Source organism: Clarias gariepinus, chromosome 14, assembly GCF_024256425.1.
Source record: "Clarias gariepinus isolate MV-2021 ecotype Netherlands chromosome 14, CGAR_prim_01v2, whole genome shotgun sequence".
Lineage (NCBI taxonomy): Eukaryota > Metazoa > Chordata > Actinopteri > Siluriformes > Clariidae > Clarias > Clarias gariepinus.
In genome coordinates this window covers 14704396-14721952 of record NC_071113.1, presented here as the reverse complement: position 1 = coordinate 14721952, position 17557 = coordinate 14704396, and the positions used below count along the sequence as shown (strand labels likewise).

The 17557-nt window shown below is 37.5% G+C and overlaps 2 protein-coding genes across 3 annotated transcripts; one reads left to right on the top strand and one right to left on the bottom strand.

The window, feature by feature from the left end:
* Nucleotides 1–360: 360 nt before the first annotated feature.
* arsg (arylsulfatase G) lies at nt 361–10449 on the bottom strand. Of its 2 annotated transcripts, none has more exons than XM_053512088.1 (12): nt 10314–10449; nt 9692–9929; nt 9359–9546; nt 9107–9152; nt 8826–8936; nt 8599–8736; nt 6372–6565; nt 6177–6257; nt 3878–3986; nt 3679–3799; nt 3482–3572; nt 361–2051 (listed from the first exon to the last, which is right to left on the bottom strand). In XM_053512088.1, exons 2-12 carry the CDS (start codon nt 9913–9915, stop codon nt 1774–1776), a joined length of 1581 nt encoding a protein of 526 aa, XP_053368063.1. In that variant the 5' UTR covers nt 9916–9929; nt 10314–10449; the 3' UTR covers nt 361–1773. The 2 variants fall into 2 exon arrangements, with proteins under 2 accessions (XP_053368063.1, XP_053368064.1); XM_053512089.1 differs by having other exon boundaries at nt 9692–9863; nt 10314–10434.
* A 65-nt stretch (nt 10450–10514) lies between these two features.
* Nucleotides 10515–17494, top strand: LOC128541597 (monocarboxylate transporter 7). The gene is made up of 6 exons (XM_053512091.1): nt 10515–10578; nt 12950–13205; nt 13319–13462; nt 14475–14603; nt 14781–15584; nt 15702–17494. The coding sequence occupies exons 2-6, from the start codon at nt 12968–12970 to the stop codon at nt 15941–15943; spliced, it is 1557 nt and encodes a 518-aa protein (XP_053368066.1). The 5' UTR covers nt 10515–10578; nt 12950–12967; the 3' UTR covers nt 15944–17494.
* The last annotated feature ends 63 nt before the right edge of the window (nt 17495–17557 follow it).

Below are 17557 nucleotides of genomic sequence, written 5' to 3'. Positions count from 1 at the left end.
AGGCTATAGAGAATAAAATTCCACATTTTCAGTTATCAACAGTTGTTGTCCTGCAGAGAGTTCAGAAAACACAGTTGTGCTCAGTATGTCTACAAGTTTAACAGGGACAAACAAGTTTTTAAAAAAACTTAGTTGTGTTTTGACAGCTTTGCCCCATCGGGAGTTTACAAAACTCTCTAATCTATTAATTTTATATAGACACTGATGTCAGTTAAAATAACTTAAGTAGAAATTACTAAATACTATTAAATTATTTATGAGCACATTTATTTCATTAATTTTTTTATTTAGGCAAAAATTTTATGTCTAATGAAAAATGTGTGAACTGTTAACAGTATCAAAATATGTTTCACACCATCATTGGGTTATTTAACTTTAATACAATGCCGCATAATATGAAAATTAAATACATTAATATAAGTCATACTTTTTTGGGTGTGGTTTATTGAGAGCATATTCTGGTAACACTGGGACCAAGGTGGGAGAATTTGCACTGGACAGAGCATTCAGCCCATCTTAAGCCACCACCCGCGTTCACATACCCATTCATACCTGGTAGTAATTTATTGTGCCCTATTCAGCGACCTGGAGTTTTGGACATGGCAAGACCGAGAACTCAAAAAACACAAGAAAACTTCCAAAAATATTGAATGACAGAATGGAACCTTGGAACTAAGAGGTAGCAACACTAGATCAGATCAAATCGGAGTAGCCTTTATTGTAATTAGTCAAAGTACAGTGCATCCAGAAAGTATTCATAGCGCTTCATTTTTTCCATATTTTCCTATGTTACAGTCTTATTCCAAAATAGATTAAATTCATTATTTTTCTCAGAATTCTACAAATACCCTATAATGGCATTGTGAAAGAAGTTTGTTTGAAATCTTAACGAAAACCAAAAAGACACATGTAAGTAAGTATTCCCAGCCTTTGCCATGACGCTCAAAATTTCCTGCAACATTGAAGGTCCCAATGAGCACAGTGGCCTCCATCATCTGTAAATAGAAGAAATTTCAGGACTCTTTTTGTTGTTCTTTTTTATGTTGTCATTATGGGGTATTGTCTGTATAGTTTTGAGGAAAATAATGAATTTTTTTTGGAACAAGGCTGTAACATAATGTGGAAAAAGCGAAGCACTGTGAATACTTTATAGATGCACTGTACATGTACAAAACCAATGAAATGCACTAAAGCCAGTAAAATGCACCACCACGTTTTTTTTGTTAAAAAAATTTAAAAAAGGGTATTTTGCCCTCTTACAATTTACCTTGCTGTAACTTTTCTGGAAGACTGAAACCGTTTACAGCTGTGGTTAAACTTGTTTCTTTTCAGGGTTTAAATGATTTAACAACATGCATCTTTAATAGAAGACTTACACACAATGATCTGAGTTGATCTTGGAACCTACTATCCTCTTTCCCAGATGTGCACTGAGCTTCTTGGGCCTTTCCATCGTACTATGTGTTGGTCACTAAATGCTGTCAAACACACCATTTTAATTTTGGCACAGAGATCTACCAGCAGTAGACAATCATGATTACTAACAGGAACCTGAGAAGCTTTCAGCCTGGCAAATTAAAAGACATTTTAGGACTTTCAAAAACTAGTGAATTAATAATCTATGTGGGTGTATGTACAATTTTGACCATGTGCTGATATCAGAAAACCCTAAATAAACTTTAAAAAAGATCAGTTAAAAAATATATATATATATATATATTGCAGTGACGTTCCCACTCATGAGGAGCAGATTTAAACTTCTGGTCACTGGGTTTAGCTTGGGCTATGGCATCGACAGGCAGGGTTCTGTGGTTGACAGCAGGGGACTGCACTCTGGGATACAGTGTAATCTGCAGTAGAGACATTATCTGTGGCAATATCCCATAGCAACTCCTCATGCTCTCTCTCCACTTCCTTGAGGATGAGCCGATACTCTACGCTGGCTGGGTCCAGAGGTGACTCTTCTGCTTCATCCTTGTTTAAGTCAAAAATCAAAGGGGGATCATGAAGCTCCTGGCTGCCACTTCCTCCACCGCAGGCTTCTGCACCACCTGGAAAAGTGAAACAGAAGTTCATGCCTGCAACACATAAGGAACTAGCAAAAGTATGAACATGCGTATTGGAAATAATGTGAAGAGTTGTAATGTACAGTATGGCGGAGTATGAAGTATGGCATAATTTTAATGTTAATGTAAGAATGTTAAAAAATGATGTCTAAGGGGACTATAGTGTTAAAAACAGTGGCTTGCAAAATCCAGTGGAATTGGCTTCAAAAGTCACCAAATTTGTAAATAAAGTCAAACTGTGTATAATTCAATCGCAGTATAAATACAGCCATTCTTTGGGAAAACATTACTGAACAGACAGCATCAGGAAGTGAAAGGAACACTCCAGACAGGTGTCTGTTTGAAGCAGGTTGGGTTATTAAAAGCTTAGGAGCACTGTTTAATCCATCATGCAAAAATGGAAAGTGTACGGCACAACTGTAAACTTACCAAGACATCGCCATCGACCAGAACTAACAGGCTGGGCAAGGAGAACTAATCAGAGAAGCAGTTAAGAGTCTCTTGGTAACTCAGGAGGAGCTGCAGAGACCCACATCTCAGGTGGGAGAATCTGTTTACAGGACAACTATTAATTGTGCACTAAACATGCAGCCAGAGCTATAATGGATGGTTTATATCATATAAAGCATATTCATGTGTTAAAATGGCCCAGTCAAAGACCTAAATCCAAGTGAGAATGGGTAGCAATACTTGAAAACTGCTGTTCCCTAAATATGCAAAGCTGGAAGAGACATACTCCAAAAGACCTGCAGCTATAATTGGAGTGAAAGGTTGTTCTACAAAGTAAGTAAATGGGGGCTGAAGACAAATGCATGCCATACATTTTTAATTTATTTATTTATTTGTAAAATAAAATTTCATTTTCCTTCTATTCACAATTTTCAAGTTCAAGGGGTATGAATACTTTTGCAAGCCACTGTATTACTCACTCTCACTTAATCATCATCTATGATTCTCTCATCTGGATTACTGATTGGAATGTCGAGGACTGGACCATTTCATTATAGATTGGGTTGTATGTTTAGGGTGAACCTCACATCCCAGTCTCAAGTCTTTTGCAAACACTAACAGGATGGAGTTTACAGTATATGTTCTCCCCATGCTTGGTGGGTTTCCTCTGGGGATTTAGGGCAGTTGTGGCTCAATTGGTTAAGGCTATGGGTTGCTGGGTTAATGGTCTGAAGGTTGGTGGTAAAAATCCCTAAGCATTGAGAACATGCAAACTCCATGCAATCAGACCTGAGGGAGAAATCGAACCCGGCCTGGAGGTGCAAGGTGACAAGGCTAACCGATAAGCCACCATGTCGCTGTGTGTTGTTTTGGTGCATGTCGCTGTGTTAAATTATTAAATTTGGTTTGTTTTGTGTTAAAATGTGCCACTGATTATTCAAAGTAAGTCATTAATTATACCAGACCTGTAATGTAAAAAGCTTTGTAATGTCCCACTCTGACAGTCTGTAGGTCTCCAATCTGTCCTGCTGCCCCGCTGTTTGGATGTGCGAGACGCTAATGATAGAAAACAGCAATAGTTATTGCCTGTTCTATTCTGTATCCCATATTGCTTTTTATAAACTTTTGGATGCTGTGGTACAGTTTCTAAAAGTGGTCCTACCTTATGTCCTGTATCAGACTCATCGAGCAGGATGTGTGTTACATCAATCCCATCATAACGTCGGTCTGAAGGAGGGTCAACACCAGCTAAGGAGAGGATTGTGGAAAAAATATCCATGCCACTGGAAAAAAATGTAAGAAAATAAGTATTTATAAAATTTGTTTTTTACTTTTATTAACTTACCATAAAGTTATTTAACCTTAGCAGAGCACTGCTGGTGGTATTAGGTGATATGTGTCCCGGCCAAACAACCACTGATGGAACCCGATGGCCTCCTTCCCAGGTGGTCCTCTTGGCTGATCCTCCACCTGATCACCAGAGATTTCTATAACTTTACTCTAAGAAAGCAGTACCCTTTACCATATAACCCTAACCTTGTATACATAGAGATTCACAGTGATTTTAGCATATTGTAGCTCCTACAGAAATGGGCCCTGACATGCTACAATACACAAATCAGCCATAACATTAAAATCTTGCACTGCATGAAAAGAGCTGTATCCAGACAAATATGGTATGGGAAATCCCTGCTAAACGTTTTGCCAGATGTATGAGGCAGAGAGCTTGGAAAGGTAGAATGCAAAGGAAATTTTGTGAAAAGACCAGATACCTCATGTATGTGGATGTATACGGTAATCAGTGAAACTTTCTAGGAAATCTGACAGCATTGAGAGGTGATGGCTGTGAGGTGTAAAGGGCTTTTGTATGTTAATGACTAGCAGGAAGAGGTGCTGTCCTTCTCATCATAGCCGGGTGGGGGGGATTAGCCATGGTGTGCCGTTGTCTCCTTAGCTTGAGGGTTTGAAGGAGAAGCAAGCTGCACACACTGCTCTTCTCAAAGAGGTTATCCAGCGTTTTGATGCATTTGAGCGCAAGTTTGATGAGAGAAGACCGCAGGAAGAGTCAAGCCATGTGCATAAAAGAGCTAAGAGGGCGCATAACGTGGGCATTGCGGTAAGCATTTGGCTACACATCTACTTTTTGTTACTTGCATTGTTGTAGGTGTCCAGCATATTTAAAAGTTTGTCACGTCTGAATTATACAATGTTGGGCCTATCCACATACCTGCCCAATAACCAATCAAGTCACTAAGTTTTGAGGGCTTGGGTTGGGCTAAATAAAAGGTAGTGACTGGGTAATGTCCCAATAGATGTCAGGGTTTTGGAATTTTTTTTTGTTTGTTTTTTTTTAAATAACCAATCAATGTTGAGATAAGAAACCAATAGGGAAGAGCAGAGTTGGGCAAAGGTGTAAAATGTAAATGGGGCTTGAGGTGTGAATGTCTCCTGACAAAATCCTTGAGTGGATTATTTGCCATGGCAACAAATGGCTGTACCATGGAAGGATTCCTCAGTAAGATACATCCGAAATTAATATCAATCCGGGAGTATCCTAGCTTGGTGGAATTTAATGTATACGCTCAGTGGTACTTGTAGATACTTCCGAAAATCAGTGGTGTATACGGGAGTTTCCAAGTACACGTACATCCTTTTCATGCAGTGTTGGCATAATGGCAGTTGTCACAGGGTGAGATATATTATGCTTTAGATCAGTCATTTCTCAAACACGCAAGTATAACGATTTGAGCAACTTCAACAAGGACCAGGCGGATGGTAAATCAGTGGTTAGCATTGTCACCTTGCACCTTCAGGTGCAGGGTTTGCTTCCCGCCTCAGGTCTTTGTGCATGAAGTTTGCATATTGTCTCTGTGTTTGGTGTGTTTCCTCTGGGTACTTCAGTTTTTCCCACCATCCGAAAAACATGCAGATTAGGCTAATTGGTGTTCCCAAATTGCCTGTAGCGTATAAATGAGCCTGTGACTGAGGGATAGCCACCCTATCTACGGTGTACCCTGCTTCAAGTCTCCTGAGATATACAGGGTAGCCACTGCATACCAGGGTCCCACGAGACCGTGTATATAAAGTAGAATAAAGAGGTATAGACGGTAAGTGGGTGAGTGAGTGACAAAGACCAAATTGTGATGGCTAGACGATTGGGTGATGTTCCTGGTATGCAGTGGCTAGTACATACCAGAATTAGTCTAAAAAAAGACAACCAGTGACAGGGTCATGGGCACCCCTGACAGTATTTAATGCATTTGAGCAATGAAGGCTAGATCATCTGCTCCGATCCCACAGAAAAGCTACTAAAACAAATAGCTGAAAACGTTTAGGCTGGCTTACGTAGATAGAAGGATATCAGGACACATGCAGTATGCAGCTGTGTAGCTTTAGAGTGCCCATGCTGGCATGGCCATGTGTGGATCAAACATCACAAAAATGTAAGGAACATCAAAATGTGAATTAAGTGATTACTTGGTCTTCAAATTCCTTAAATCTTAATTTGATTGAGCATCTGTGGGATGTATTGGACGAACAAGCCCATTCCATGAAGGCTTGACTCCAGCCCCAAAGAATAAACCAAATAACCCTTACTGGTTCTAGATTCTCCTTCTAAGAATGTATGAATATTGTTTGCAGGTGATTTTGATTCATTACCTCTACTGGTCTGCCACTTCCCCAGGAAAGGGCCAGTGGTCCCTGCAAACTCACATTTCTGCTCCCATGGCCCATTATCACCTAAAAGATTCATAAATTGACTTAGTGAACCAAAGGCTCTCACTGAAAATTGAATAATAATTAAAATTACAGCTAATGTACACCTCATAATTACAAATGATATTTGAGCCTTACCTGTAAACCATATAAGTGTGTTATTTATACTAAAGGCTTCAGCTGCAAGTTTTATACTCCCCACTAAACTGTCCATATCACGAAGACTGGCTGAATAAGCATCCTTTTCGGTCATGTTCAGGAAGCGATTATGGAACAGAGGAACATGCATATGGGCCAGAGCCACATACAGGAGCAAAGGCTGCCCCCTATTCCTACAAAGACAAAACATACACCATCTACATAGATCTCCTTTATGAAGGTATAAGGATTGATTTTATATATATATACAAAGTATATATAACATAACAGTAAGCGATTTATAGTTAAAAAGATAAAAAGTAAATAATTTTATGTAAAATGACATTTAAATATAATAAGTTCAACTAATAAGCATTTCAAAACAAACCAGATGGTGTTAAACAGATGTTATTTTTGTAATTTTCTTTAATAATGCACCTTATTTTAGTGTATACTAATACTATTTCTACTTATGACACGATAAAAACACTACAATTACACATGTACTATGGGGTGTCCCAAAAGACTCTATACATAGGAAAATAAACATTTTTAGCTAAATGTATTTACATTTTTCCTTACTAAGGTTATATTATCTATATAAATAAAACAAAGATTTTGTCTGTACATTGGTCAGAACTTGCTCTTTTAAAGATATCTTTATGTTTCATACACTGGAGGACCCTAAACCAGACTCAAACAATCTGTTTTATGTCTGTCTGTCTGTCCAGCCAGATTACATCACATCATCTAGCGCTTTTCTGGACGAAAATTTCTAATTAACAATTTTACTAGAATTACTTTATATTTTTACCACTGAAATAACAGCGCTGAAGTGGTATAAATTAACTTTAACATGCTGGAGTAATTTTAAGATAAAACTAAAACCTTTATACAATCTACTTTTTTAATTTTTCATCAATGATTTCACTCTCAGAACAGGGAGTGTATTTGCCTGACAAAGAAGTGTAAAAAGGCGTAAGATACTTAACCTTACAAAATGTTATTTAATTGTATTAATAAGTCAGACAGAGAGTTTTGCTATACAGAAAGACATAATAAAATTCACTATCAAAGCTGGATCAAGAAGCTGTCACATTAGAAATGTATTCCCAATGTGCAATTACTCCCAAGAGTGGGAGGGATGAAGCTGTGTTTACAAAGACATGGCAATCATGTAGAGGATATTTTGTGAATAAAGTTTAATTTGCCTAAATTAAACTTTTCATTTCATTCCATAAAGTTTTCATTCCCCTGATGGAGAATTTCGGTACAACCTGTATTAAATAAGAAATTCAATTCTTACTTTTCCGGCTCTGAATCTGTCTTAAGGATTAGCATATATTATGCAGCAGCAATGTGAAAAAAGAGAGGCTTTACAAATATTCTGGCCATTTGTGATCTATTCTTTTCAAAGGTCAAAGTCACAGCTCAATGCTTGGTCAGTTAAACCAAATAGGCCTGTTTGCAGACTCTGCATGTCACAATGATCAAAGTCTCCCAGCTTCTTTAGACTTAAACTATTAATTTTGAACTCTAGTTAATTTATAGCAAATATCCAGATTTTGTTCTGTAGATTTGGCTTTTAAAACATCTTGATTTGTTTTAACAGATAAACTGAGCAACAGAGCCACATTTACCTTTTTTTCCATACCCAGTAACCATTGGGAAAACTGCTTATCAAAAGTCTAGGATTGAACTTAGTAAACAAAACAAATGTAAACAGTAATGTTGTGTATCGAAATTTATTTTAAAAAGCTGCAAATTTACATCTTTAATTTACATCTTTTAAACAAATAAAATGGCTAAGCTACATGACAAGAACATTTAAGCCTTATCAGAAATTCAATATTAAATCATATTGACTTGCTTTTCCTCATCACTGAATAATTCCAAGTGTCTTAATGAAATCCCTATTTAAAAAAATCAAACAATCAAAACTTCTATGAACAGCTGATTCTACACGTTTTACTGGACATTTCAATGTCATAAAGACACAATTCAAGAGGATTACTTTAGCAGTAACTTAATCACTTAAATTAGCTTGAATGGGCAAACTTGTTTATTATCTTTACTGATTATTCACAAGTACAATGTATGAATATTCTGAAGAAATACTTAAAATACATGAAAAACACAAATCCAATATTATTATTCAATTTGTCTTTCCTGTTCAATTAATATCTACAGTATGCACACAGTCACTAGATATTCAAAGGTTACATACCTTGCGGTCAAAATCTGTGTGGCTGCTGCTTTAGCATATTTTTCTGTAAGATCCCAAAGATCCAGCGGTTGTTCAACTATACTCTGATTTTCAAAGAGAGGTAATGCTGTTTTTGTGTCACATCCTCCATATTTTCTTCTGTGTAGAAAATGAATACGTAGACATGAATTATCTATATCTTGTGCCATAGATGCGCAAGATAATGTATGTGACATATGTCATCTCACCTGCTGTGTTTACTTTGCTCACATGGGAGACAACTTGGCAAGTCAAAGCCAGGTTTGTCAGTGCAGCCCATATCATTACTATATGGTATACCGAGATAATATTCAAAACCTGTTCAGAAAAACAAGCAGATCATGTTGGTTAAATCTTATTAAACTACCCTTTGTAATGACATTTAATAATTTACAATTTTTATGAAAATCCTGAGTTTCTGGCATCTTTTGGCACAAACACAAACAAAGTTCATAAAATTCCAACAAATATGCCTTTAATACACTTAACTCTGTGGATTGGATGGTAGGGACCATTGTGTCCAAGATGCCATTTTCCTACGGCCAAAAGTAGGGACATACTTAAACAAATTTCCACAATAAAACGCAGCATATTTGATTATTTATTTTTGTCATCCAGTAAACTTGCATGCATTAATCAGTAGATAATAACAATAATCTGGCCTCTTTAAGCTCATTCACTGCAAACTATCAAAATGTTAGACCTATTTGCACTGAACAAAAATCAAACCATGTTGTGTTACCAATCATGGCAGTATAATAGCCAGCATCATGTAGGAGCTGAGCAAATGTTGTCTCATTAAGTGGGAGTCCTCCAATAGACCCCTTCGCAAAATTGTGAGTGACTCCGTTGCGCAAGCCGTGTCTACCAGTCAGTAGTGCAGCACGTGAGGGGGCACATGTGGAAGCTGGAGAGTGGAAGTCTGTAAACCTGCAAAACAACCCGGATTCAACTTAGTCACTAGTGACCAATTAGCAACTGTCATGTAATGTTTCTAATTTGTTCCATTACTAAAACCCTGTACCTGTAAGATTCAATTGTAAAAATAATCATTGTGATTTTATCTGCATTATACCTTTTGCCTTCCAACTTTAACATATTCAGCCAGGGGGTAGTATTGTCAAACTCATTTATCCAAAGGTCTCCCCATCCAATATCATCAGCTAGGATAACAATAAAATTTGGCCTTTCTTTTATCTTGATCTTGCCTCCGTGTTCAAACAAAGTGTTAAAGTAATACACCAGTCCTGAGAACAGGGAGCAAAATAAGAGCAGCACACAGACTGTAGCTTCTGCCATTTGGAATCCAAAATCTATCAAAGAAAATAGTTGACAAATTGAAAAGTGTTATATTGAATTCGGGAACTTATTTCGAAAATAAATTAAATGGCTTACAAAACTAGAATTTTTATTCTAATTATCTAATTCTAGAGAAACAAAATTACTATAAAACAGTGCAAAAACTATTTAAATTAATATGCAAAATGACAATACATATAATACCCTCAAGCAACTAGCAAAGTTTAAAATTTACTAACAAACTAAAACGTCTCTAACTCTTCAAGTTTTCTTCTCTTCCATGAGTCCCAAGAGACCTCCTAGTATAGCACAAATAATTATTACATAACAGACTAACAAACATTGCTTAATGGACCTGTCCTCCTACAAAACTAAATTTCAGTAATTAAATTCAGTACCTTGTTACCAGCTCGGCATATCATACAATATGATTTCAGCACCAGTTCATGGGAGAGGGCGGTTGAGACGTGGATTTCTCAATCAGTGAAGAGTGTACCATTGTAACCCAATCCTCGCAGTCCACACAGCTGTAACCTCCTACCAGACGAGCAACATTTTTTTTTTAACAGTGACTCTACACACACCACATGTACTCTTAGCTGAGCGAACACAACATAGGCAGGCCACCAACAAAGTGACTATTATCCATAACCTGGAAAACAGGTAAGAACATTTAGATTCTAAATTAAACTGTAACAGCTTTAATGCAATAACAACAACAATAATAATAATAATAATAATGAGAGGAGTAAAATGCAATGCGTATAAAAAGTTTAGGTAATGACTATTAACCTAGTTAACCCAGTGTAAGTATGTATCCAATTATGTAAACATTAAAGCACTTTTTGTAAGTCGCTTTGGATAAGAGCGTCTGCCAAATGCCTAAATATAATATAAATGTTACCTAATATTTGTTACCTATATGAGTGTAACATGAATGAACTAAACGCCTTCAACGCTATACTGTCAGAAACCAGTCGATATTTCTATGGGATTTTTAAAATGTTTATAAATCCTATATATTTTGTCGAAGGTTTATTCTAAAGATACATGCATTTGAAAGAGAATATGAGAAAAGTCTTCAGGAATGAATATTCTTTGTGTTTTGTACAGCCTGATAACTCTCTCCAAAAAATGTTTAATAAACTATACTTTTGGTTGTTGCTATAGTGGTACCTTTAGTACATATCACTCACCTGTAAATATGGGTACTGTAGAGTACCTTTTAAAGGACTTTGGCTACATAATTAGTTTTCAGAATAAATACCTTACATATACAATATATACAGTTTGCTAGGGATACTGAGTATGTATGAAGTAATGTATAAAGTATTTAGTACATCATACATTACCTAAAAATACCATATCCAATGAGAACATCAAAATGTTCTTAATAGCTGACTAACAGATCCTTTAAATACATTTTCTTACTTGGCCATCAACTTGGTCATTTTTACAAAATACGAACTACATTTACAAACTTGTGGCCAATATTTTTCTCAAACTGTTCCTATACTGTTTGTACTTCACCGGTCACCCTTTCAGGATCCAAATTCAAATGCAAATTTCAAATTCAAATTAAATTCACTATTAATCACTGCATTTCTCTAATAATTACACGCGCACGTGTTGGAGTTTGGGCGGACTAGAGCAGGTCACGTGGCCTATACGCCGCGCACTACATGCGCTGCACTATACTACTGTACGCATGCCCAAAAACTCCAACGGCATCCCGTGTCCGTGTGGTCTGGAGTTCTGCAGCTGCCTAATAATGTCCTGTAGCGCGCGACAGGACAGCGCGAATGAGCAACTGCGCGCCGTAGACCTGTTGTAGCTCCATACGCCGACGGCTTTCATCGAAAGTGATTTAAACACTTCTTACCTACAATTAAAACACCATCCAAAAAAACAAACAAACAAACAAAACACAGCAGCAGCGCACTCGCATTCCGAAGCCGAACAGTTGTGTTACGTAAACTACGCTTCGTGAAAGGCTCTTAGTAGTCACGTGGTGACAAACAAACAGGAAGCTTACAGTATATTCGTATTTAACGTTTAAAACACACATTTTGTGTCGAGGCTTTGTATCTGGGTGGGCTCTGAACCCTGAAAACCAATAATTGTTAGTAAAGAGCATTAAGCATAAGCTCTGCATAAGTGCATTAAGTATCTATCTATCTACAGTATGTACTGTATCATTTGAAATAATAATACACATTCATAATATTTGCTTTTCTAGAACTTTTCTACATTTTGTCATGTTACAACCACAACCGTAAATGTATTTTATTGGGATTTTATGTTATAGACCAACAAATAATAAGTGACATAAGTGTGAAGTGGAAGGAAAATTATTATTATTATTATTATTATTTACATTTTTCTTTAACACTGGGCCATTCTAATACATGAATATGCTTTGATCTAAACCATTCCATTGTAGCACTACCTGTATGTTTAGGGTCATTGTTCTGCTAGAAGGTGAACCTCCACCTCAACCTCTTCTTTTGCAAACTCTAACAGGTTTTCTTCTAAGATTGCCCTGTGCTACATCCATCTTCCCATTAACTCTGAACAGCTTCCCTCTTCCTGCAGAGGAACCACGAATTTATGGTCTATACTTCCACTTATGTTCAATATTTTAATATTTAATCCCATATTACGTCTGGATAAATGGGAGTGCCAAGTTGTTGTGCAGTTCAGATGGTCCCGCTGTGGCGACCTCTCAACAGGAGCAGCCAAAAGGCTAACAACAAGAAGGAGTCACCCTTATTATTCTCGTACAACATCATTAATGTCTAGTCATACCATAAAGCTAATATGCCTCACAGCTTCAGGGGCCAGGGTTTAACCTAAGATCAGATTATTCTGTGTGGGCCAAAAGTTTTGCCCAGCGATTTCCCCCATCTCAAAAATTGAAGATAGGTGGAGTTGCCATGCTAAACCCACGGTAGCTGAGAATTAGTGGTGATAAATGTCATCCTGGTGGGGTCTGATTAATGGGGAATTTGAATCAAAAAATCTTTCTACACAGGTTTTACAGCAAGTGATCATGGTATGGTGGATCTTCAGCTCAAGAGGTTGCTTGGGACCTAAAGTATATTCTGAGGTACCAGATGGTGGATGGGGTTGGGTTGTGGCTGTAGCCTTTTTTATTGTGGAGGCCTTCACATATGGAGTCATTAAAAGCTTTGGGATATTCCTCAATGATCTGATTGGCGAATTTAATGAAACCAACAGTCGTGTTTCATGGATAATCTCAATATGTGTGTTTGTAATGACTTTCACAGGTAGGATATATGTGGGCCTTTTTCAAATCTAACATTGAATGAAAATATAATTACTGTCTGTTTAGCCACTTGCATAACTTTCTCATCAATCTACATATTGTTTGTTTGCTCAGCACCATTGTCAACTGCGCTCAGCAACAGATTTGGTTTCCAGGCTGTTGTGATCATTGGAGGACTCCTAATTTCCCTAGGAACAATATGCACTGCATTCACCAGCTGCATAAACCAGATTTACATCACAATTGGGATAGTTGCAGGTAATCTGAGTAATTTTCTAATAGTATGAAGTACATAAGCATCTAAAATAGTGTTGAAATGGTAGTGCAAGGTTAGTGGATATCTGTGAAATACTTTCACAGAAACTATGATTGCGGCATTGGTGGCTCAGTGGTAGGTGTTTTAGCTGCCATGTGGAGGGCCCGGTTTCAATTCCCAGCCAATGGCCAAACCCCAGCCACTGGATGCAGTGCCGGTCCCAAGCCCGGATAAAATTGTATGGTTGCATAAGGGGGTGGGGGTGGGGCATTCGGGGTAAAACCTGTGCCAAATTGTTGTGCGGATCGGATGGTCCACTGTGGCGATCCCTTTACAAGAGTAGCCGAAAGACTAACAACAACATTTACAGAAACTATAATTAAATAGTTTAAGAACCTATATAATTCTACACCTATATAGCACATTCATTGGTTGGCATGTACAGCTTGGATTTAATCCCGTAGTGCTGCATTCAAAGTTGACTCAAAATCAACTCGGACATCTATCTATCTCATTGTTCTATCCTAGTGACGAAATGGGTGTAGCAAAATTAAGCAGCTGTACGAGATGGTACACAGATGATGTAAACTGTCTGCAAGAAATATAATGGCTGGTTATAAAAGGGGGCATGTGGTGGCTTAGTGTGTTAAGGCTCTAAGTTACTGATTGGAAGGTCAGCAATTCAAGCCCCAGCTCAGCCAGTTTGCCACTGTTGGGCCTTTGAGCAAGCCCCTTAACCCTACCTGCTCCAGGGGGATGTATCATGGCTGACCCTGTGCTTTGACCCCAGCTATGCTGGGATATGAGAAGAAAGGATTTCACTGTGAAGTAATTTATATGTGACAAATAGAGGCTAAACTTAACTTAAAAACCATTAGACCAGAGGGTATTTCTCTAACCAGTTAGAAAAGTTCATAGGTTTGCTAAGCTATGCATAACAGATACATTTAAGTTGAAAGTGCAAGCATGATGTGTTAAGACTTGTCAATAATTTCTGATTATGTATCCTTGTAGGACTCGGATACTGTTTGACATTTCTCCCTACTGTCACCATCCTGTCCCAGTACTTTAGCAGACGTCGGTTCCTAGTCACCTCCGTGGCCTCCACAGGAGAATCTTTTGCAATATTTGCCTTTGCACCTGGTAAGAACAGTCATGCACAACAATTTCACTACTGGTAATAAGTCACTTAATTTAAATTCACATGATTACAACAATAGTAATTTAATTGTTATGCATAATTAAATGATGAATACTAGTGCATGTCTAGGTAATATCGGATGACAAAAAGTTTCATTGTCTTTATTGCAATTTTTGCAGTGTTTACAGCAATTAAGACACATATTGGCTGGAGATACACAATGGTGGTACTTGGAATGTTGCAGGGTTCCATACTTGTCTGTGGACTTCTGCTTCGCCCCATCATAATCAAGCCAAAGACTACAGAAAGTTCTACCAAACCGCTAAGAAGACAGGACATTAAAAACTCTGTCTGTGATACTGAACTTAGTGGCTCAAAACGTTCCAGAGATTCAGGGGTGCAGTCATTCAAGGAGCAGGAACCGGGCCTCCAAACGGAAGGACAGCAAGAAGATGGAGGCACTTTTCAGACTCATCGATGTCAACAGGATAGGCAGCGCAATAACAAACTTTTGGACTTTTCTGTATTGAGGGAAGGTAGCTTCTTATGTTATGCTGGATTTGGCCTTTTTGCAACACTGGGCTTCTTTGCCCCACAGCTATATGTTGTAGAGCTTAGTGCAAGTATGGGAACTGAAAGGAACAAGGCAGCTTACATGCTGTCAATAATGGCAGTGGCAGAGATCTTTGGACGACTGTCCATTGGCTGGATCCTGAGTTGTGGATGCATTAGGAAAATATTTGTCCTACTTGGGTGTGTGTTGCTGATATGTCTAGTGTTAGTGCTCTTCACACTGGTAGAGGGCTTCTGGGGCCTGGCAGTCTGCTGCATCTTGTATGGCTACCTGTTGGGCAATATTGCATCTACACACATCCCCATGATGGCTGAGGATGATGTAGTGGGCATTGACAGAATGCCCTTAGCTGTAGGTGTCTATGTATGCATCCAGAGCTTTGCAGGACTTGCTGGGCCACCTTTAGGAGGTATACAATTTGAATCCCTGCTGTTTTAGTCTTAACTCTATTTTTTTTAAACAAGAATTATGACTGTTGAATGCATGTTAATTTGATATTTTATCTTTGGTTTCAAATGTTTTGCAGGTTTTTTGGTGGACATCACACAGAACTACAGCTCTGCTTTTTACTCCTGTGCTGCTGGTACAGGGATTGGTGCACTCTTTCTAGGAATGGTACGTCCAGCAAAGACTGTTGTTCTGTGCACAAAGAAAGATCTCAGCACTTGCCAAACAAGCCGTGCTGTTGAATACAAGGGTCAGGACAAGGTCATGTCTGAGGAATTTCGAGAGGTGGACAATCTCCCTAATCCACAAGGTCAATCTTAAAAAATACAGCCCCCTGTTTATAGTTGGCAAAGATTCAGAAACTGGCAAATGTGTGGATGTCTGAGCATAGAACAGCATCAAACTAAGCTGAGGTACATTTCAATCATTACCTGTTTTTAAAAAATACTTTAAAGGACAGAAAAACAGCAATATCCTTTAAAAAAGAGTTGCAAAGTTTGAATATTTGAGATAGAAGAAGCTTGAGGATGAAAATGTTGTTCTCTGTTCCTATCTAGATAGTACAGTATGAGGCAGTTGTCCATCATGTCTATATTCAGCCATATCAGTTGAAGAGAAGATTTCAGGTTGCCCAAGAGATCCATCCTATATGTCCAGTCATGTAAAACAATTCTTTTAAGCTAGAAAGCTCTTGTTGAGAAGCCCCTACTCTCATGCTTCTATAGAACCCAGATCTTTAACTAAACAAAAAGCTGACAGTGAAGTGAGTCACTGTTAAATCCAGATGAAAATGTAATGTAACATGACTAAGAACGGATTAAACATTAAAATATGTTTATCTGGAAACCAAGCACAATGGACACTAGTCAAAAACGGCTTTGATGTGTTTTATGGAAGTTTGAAAATAGAACTGAAAACCTGATGTGATGTACTATTTAGTTTAAATGCAAAATATGCAGAAAGATCAGTTTTAATGGACCAATAACTGTGATAAAACAAAACCAACCAACATTTGGTAGTACACTTATTGTGCACATGAACAAATAATCACTTTTTAAGTAGACAATATAATATTATTTAATAGTTAATTATAATGCAAACTATGCTGAAAACCAAGTTGCAACTTTTTCAATTAGATAATAACTGGCCATATTACACAGTGTTAAATAATCCAAGTTATTTTTTTTACTATTTAAGAAACTAGCAATTTAGAATTCATAGTTCAGTGGTTAAATGAACAAGGTGGTTGGATGGGAAAACAGGGTATGTTGTCATGTCTTTTGTTACACAGTTCATGACCAACACTAGGAGTCTTGATTAAAAAACAATACTTTTGAGTATGTATTCTAAAGTCAATTTCCATAGACATGTACTCAAAGTAACTCCAAAAAGATGAAAAAGAAAAATTATTTTTGAACATATTTAAACATTTTAGTCCCAAGCAAGGCATCCGGGGGACAACCTGTATGCAGATCAGATGGCCTACTGTGGCTACCCCTTGCCAGAAGCAACCAAAAGACCATTGAAAACAACATATTATAGTAATTATACACAGTATGTGCATGTTTCTACTAACAAACTGGATTCACGCTTTAGTGTGTAAGGCACAAAATAGTCATATGTATGCACACAAACTCACATACACATGAACACACAATGCCATGTACCCCTTTTAGATGTGGTCCTAGTGGCTATTAACTACTTAACTGTCTGTAACAACATACAGAAATAAGATAGGAAGATATATTAAATAACCATATACTGTATTACTGAAATTTTATTATTTTATATGTATGATATTTGTACTGTCTCTTGGCCAAGAAATGTAAGACAAAGAGAAAAGTGTGACAATTTACCCTGCTCTCCTCACATTAAATATTTGTATCTTTGACTATGCTGGAGTTCTGCATTATAATGCAAATGAAATATCATAGC

What these genes read in the sequence shown, in the direction of transcription:
- arsg (XM_053512088.1), bottom strand. Translation starts at nt 9,915, where the DNA reads ATGGCAGAAGCTACAGTCTGTGTGCTGCTCTTATTTTGCTCCCTGTTC. An exon ending in ACACAGATTTTGACCGCAAG is followed by an intron (nt 6,566 to 8,598) that starts GTATGTAACCTT and finishes TTGTCTTTGTAG; the next exon opens with GAATAGGGGGCAGCCTTTGC. An exon ending in GAAGTGGCAGACCAGTAGAG is followed by an intron (nt 3,987 to 6,176) that starts GTAATGAATCAA and finishes TCTGGTGATCAG; the next exon opens with GTGGAGGATCAGCCAAGAGG.
- LOC128541597 (XM_053512091.1), top strand. Translation starts at nt 12,968, where the DNA reads ATGGTATGGTGGATCTTCAGCTCAAGAGGTTGCTTGGGACCTAAAGTA. An exon ending in CACAATTGGGATAGTTGCAG is followed by an intron (nt 13,463 to 14,474) that starts GTAATCTGAGTA and finishes GTATCCTTGTAG; the next exon opens with GACTCGGATACTGTTTGACA. An exon ending in AATATTTGCCTTTGCACCTG is followed by an intron (nt 14,604 to 14,780) that starts GTAAGAACAGTC and finishes CAATTTTTGCAG; the next exon opens with TGTTTACAGCAATTAAGACA.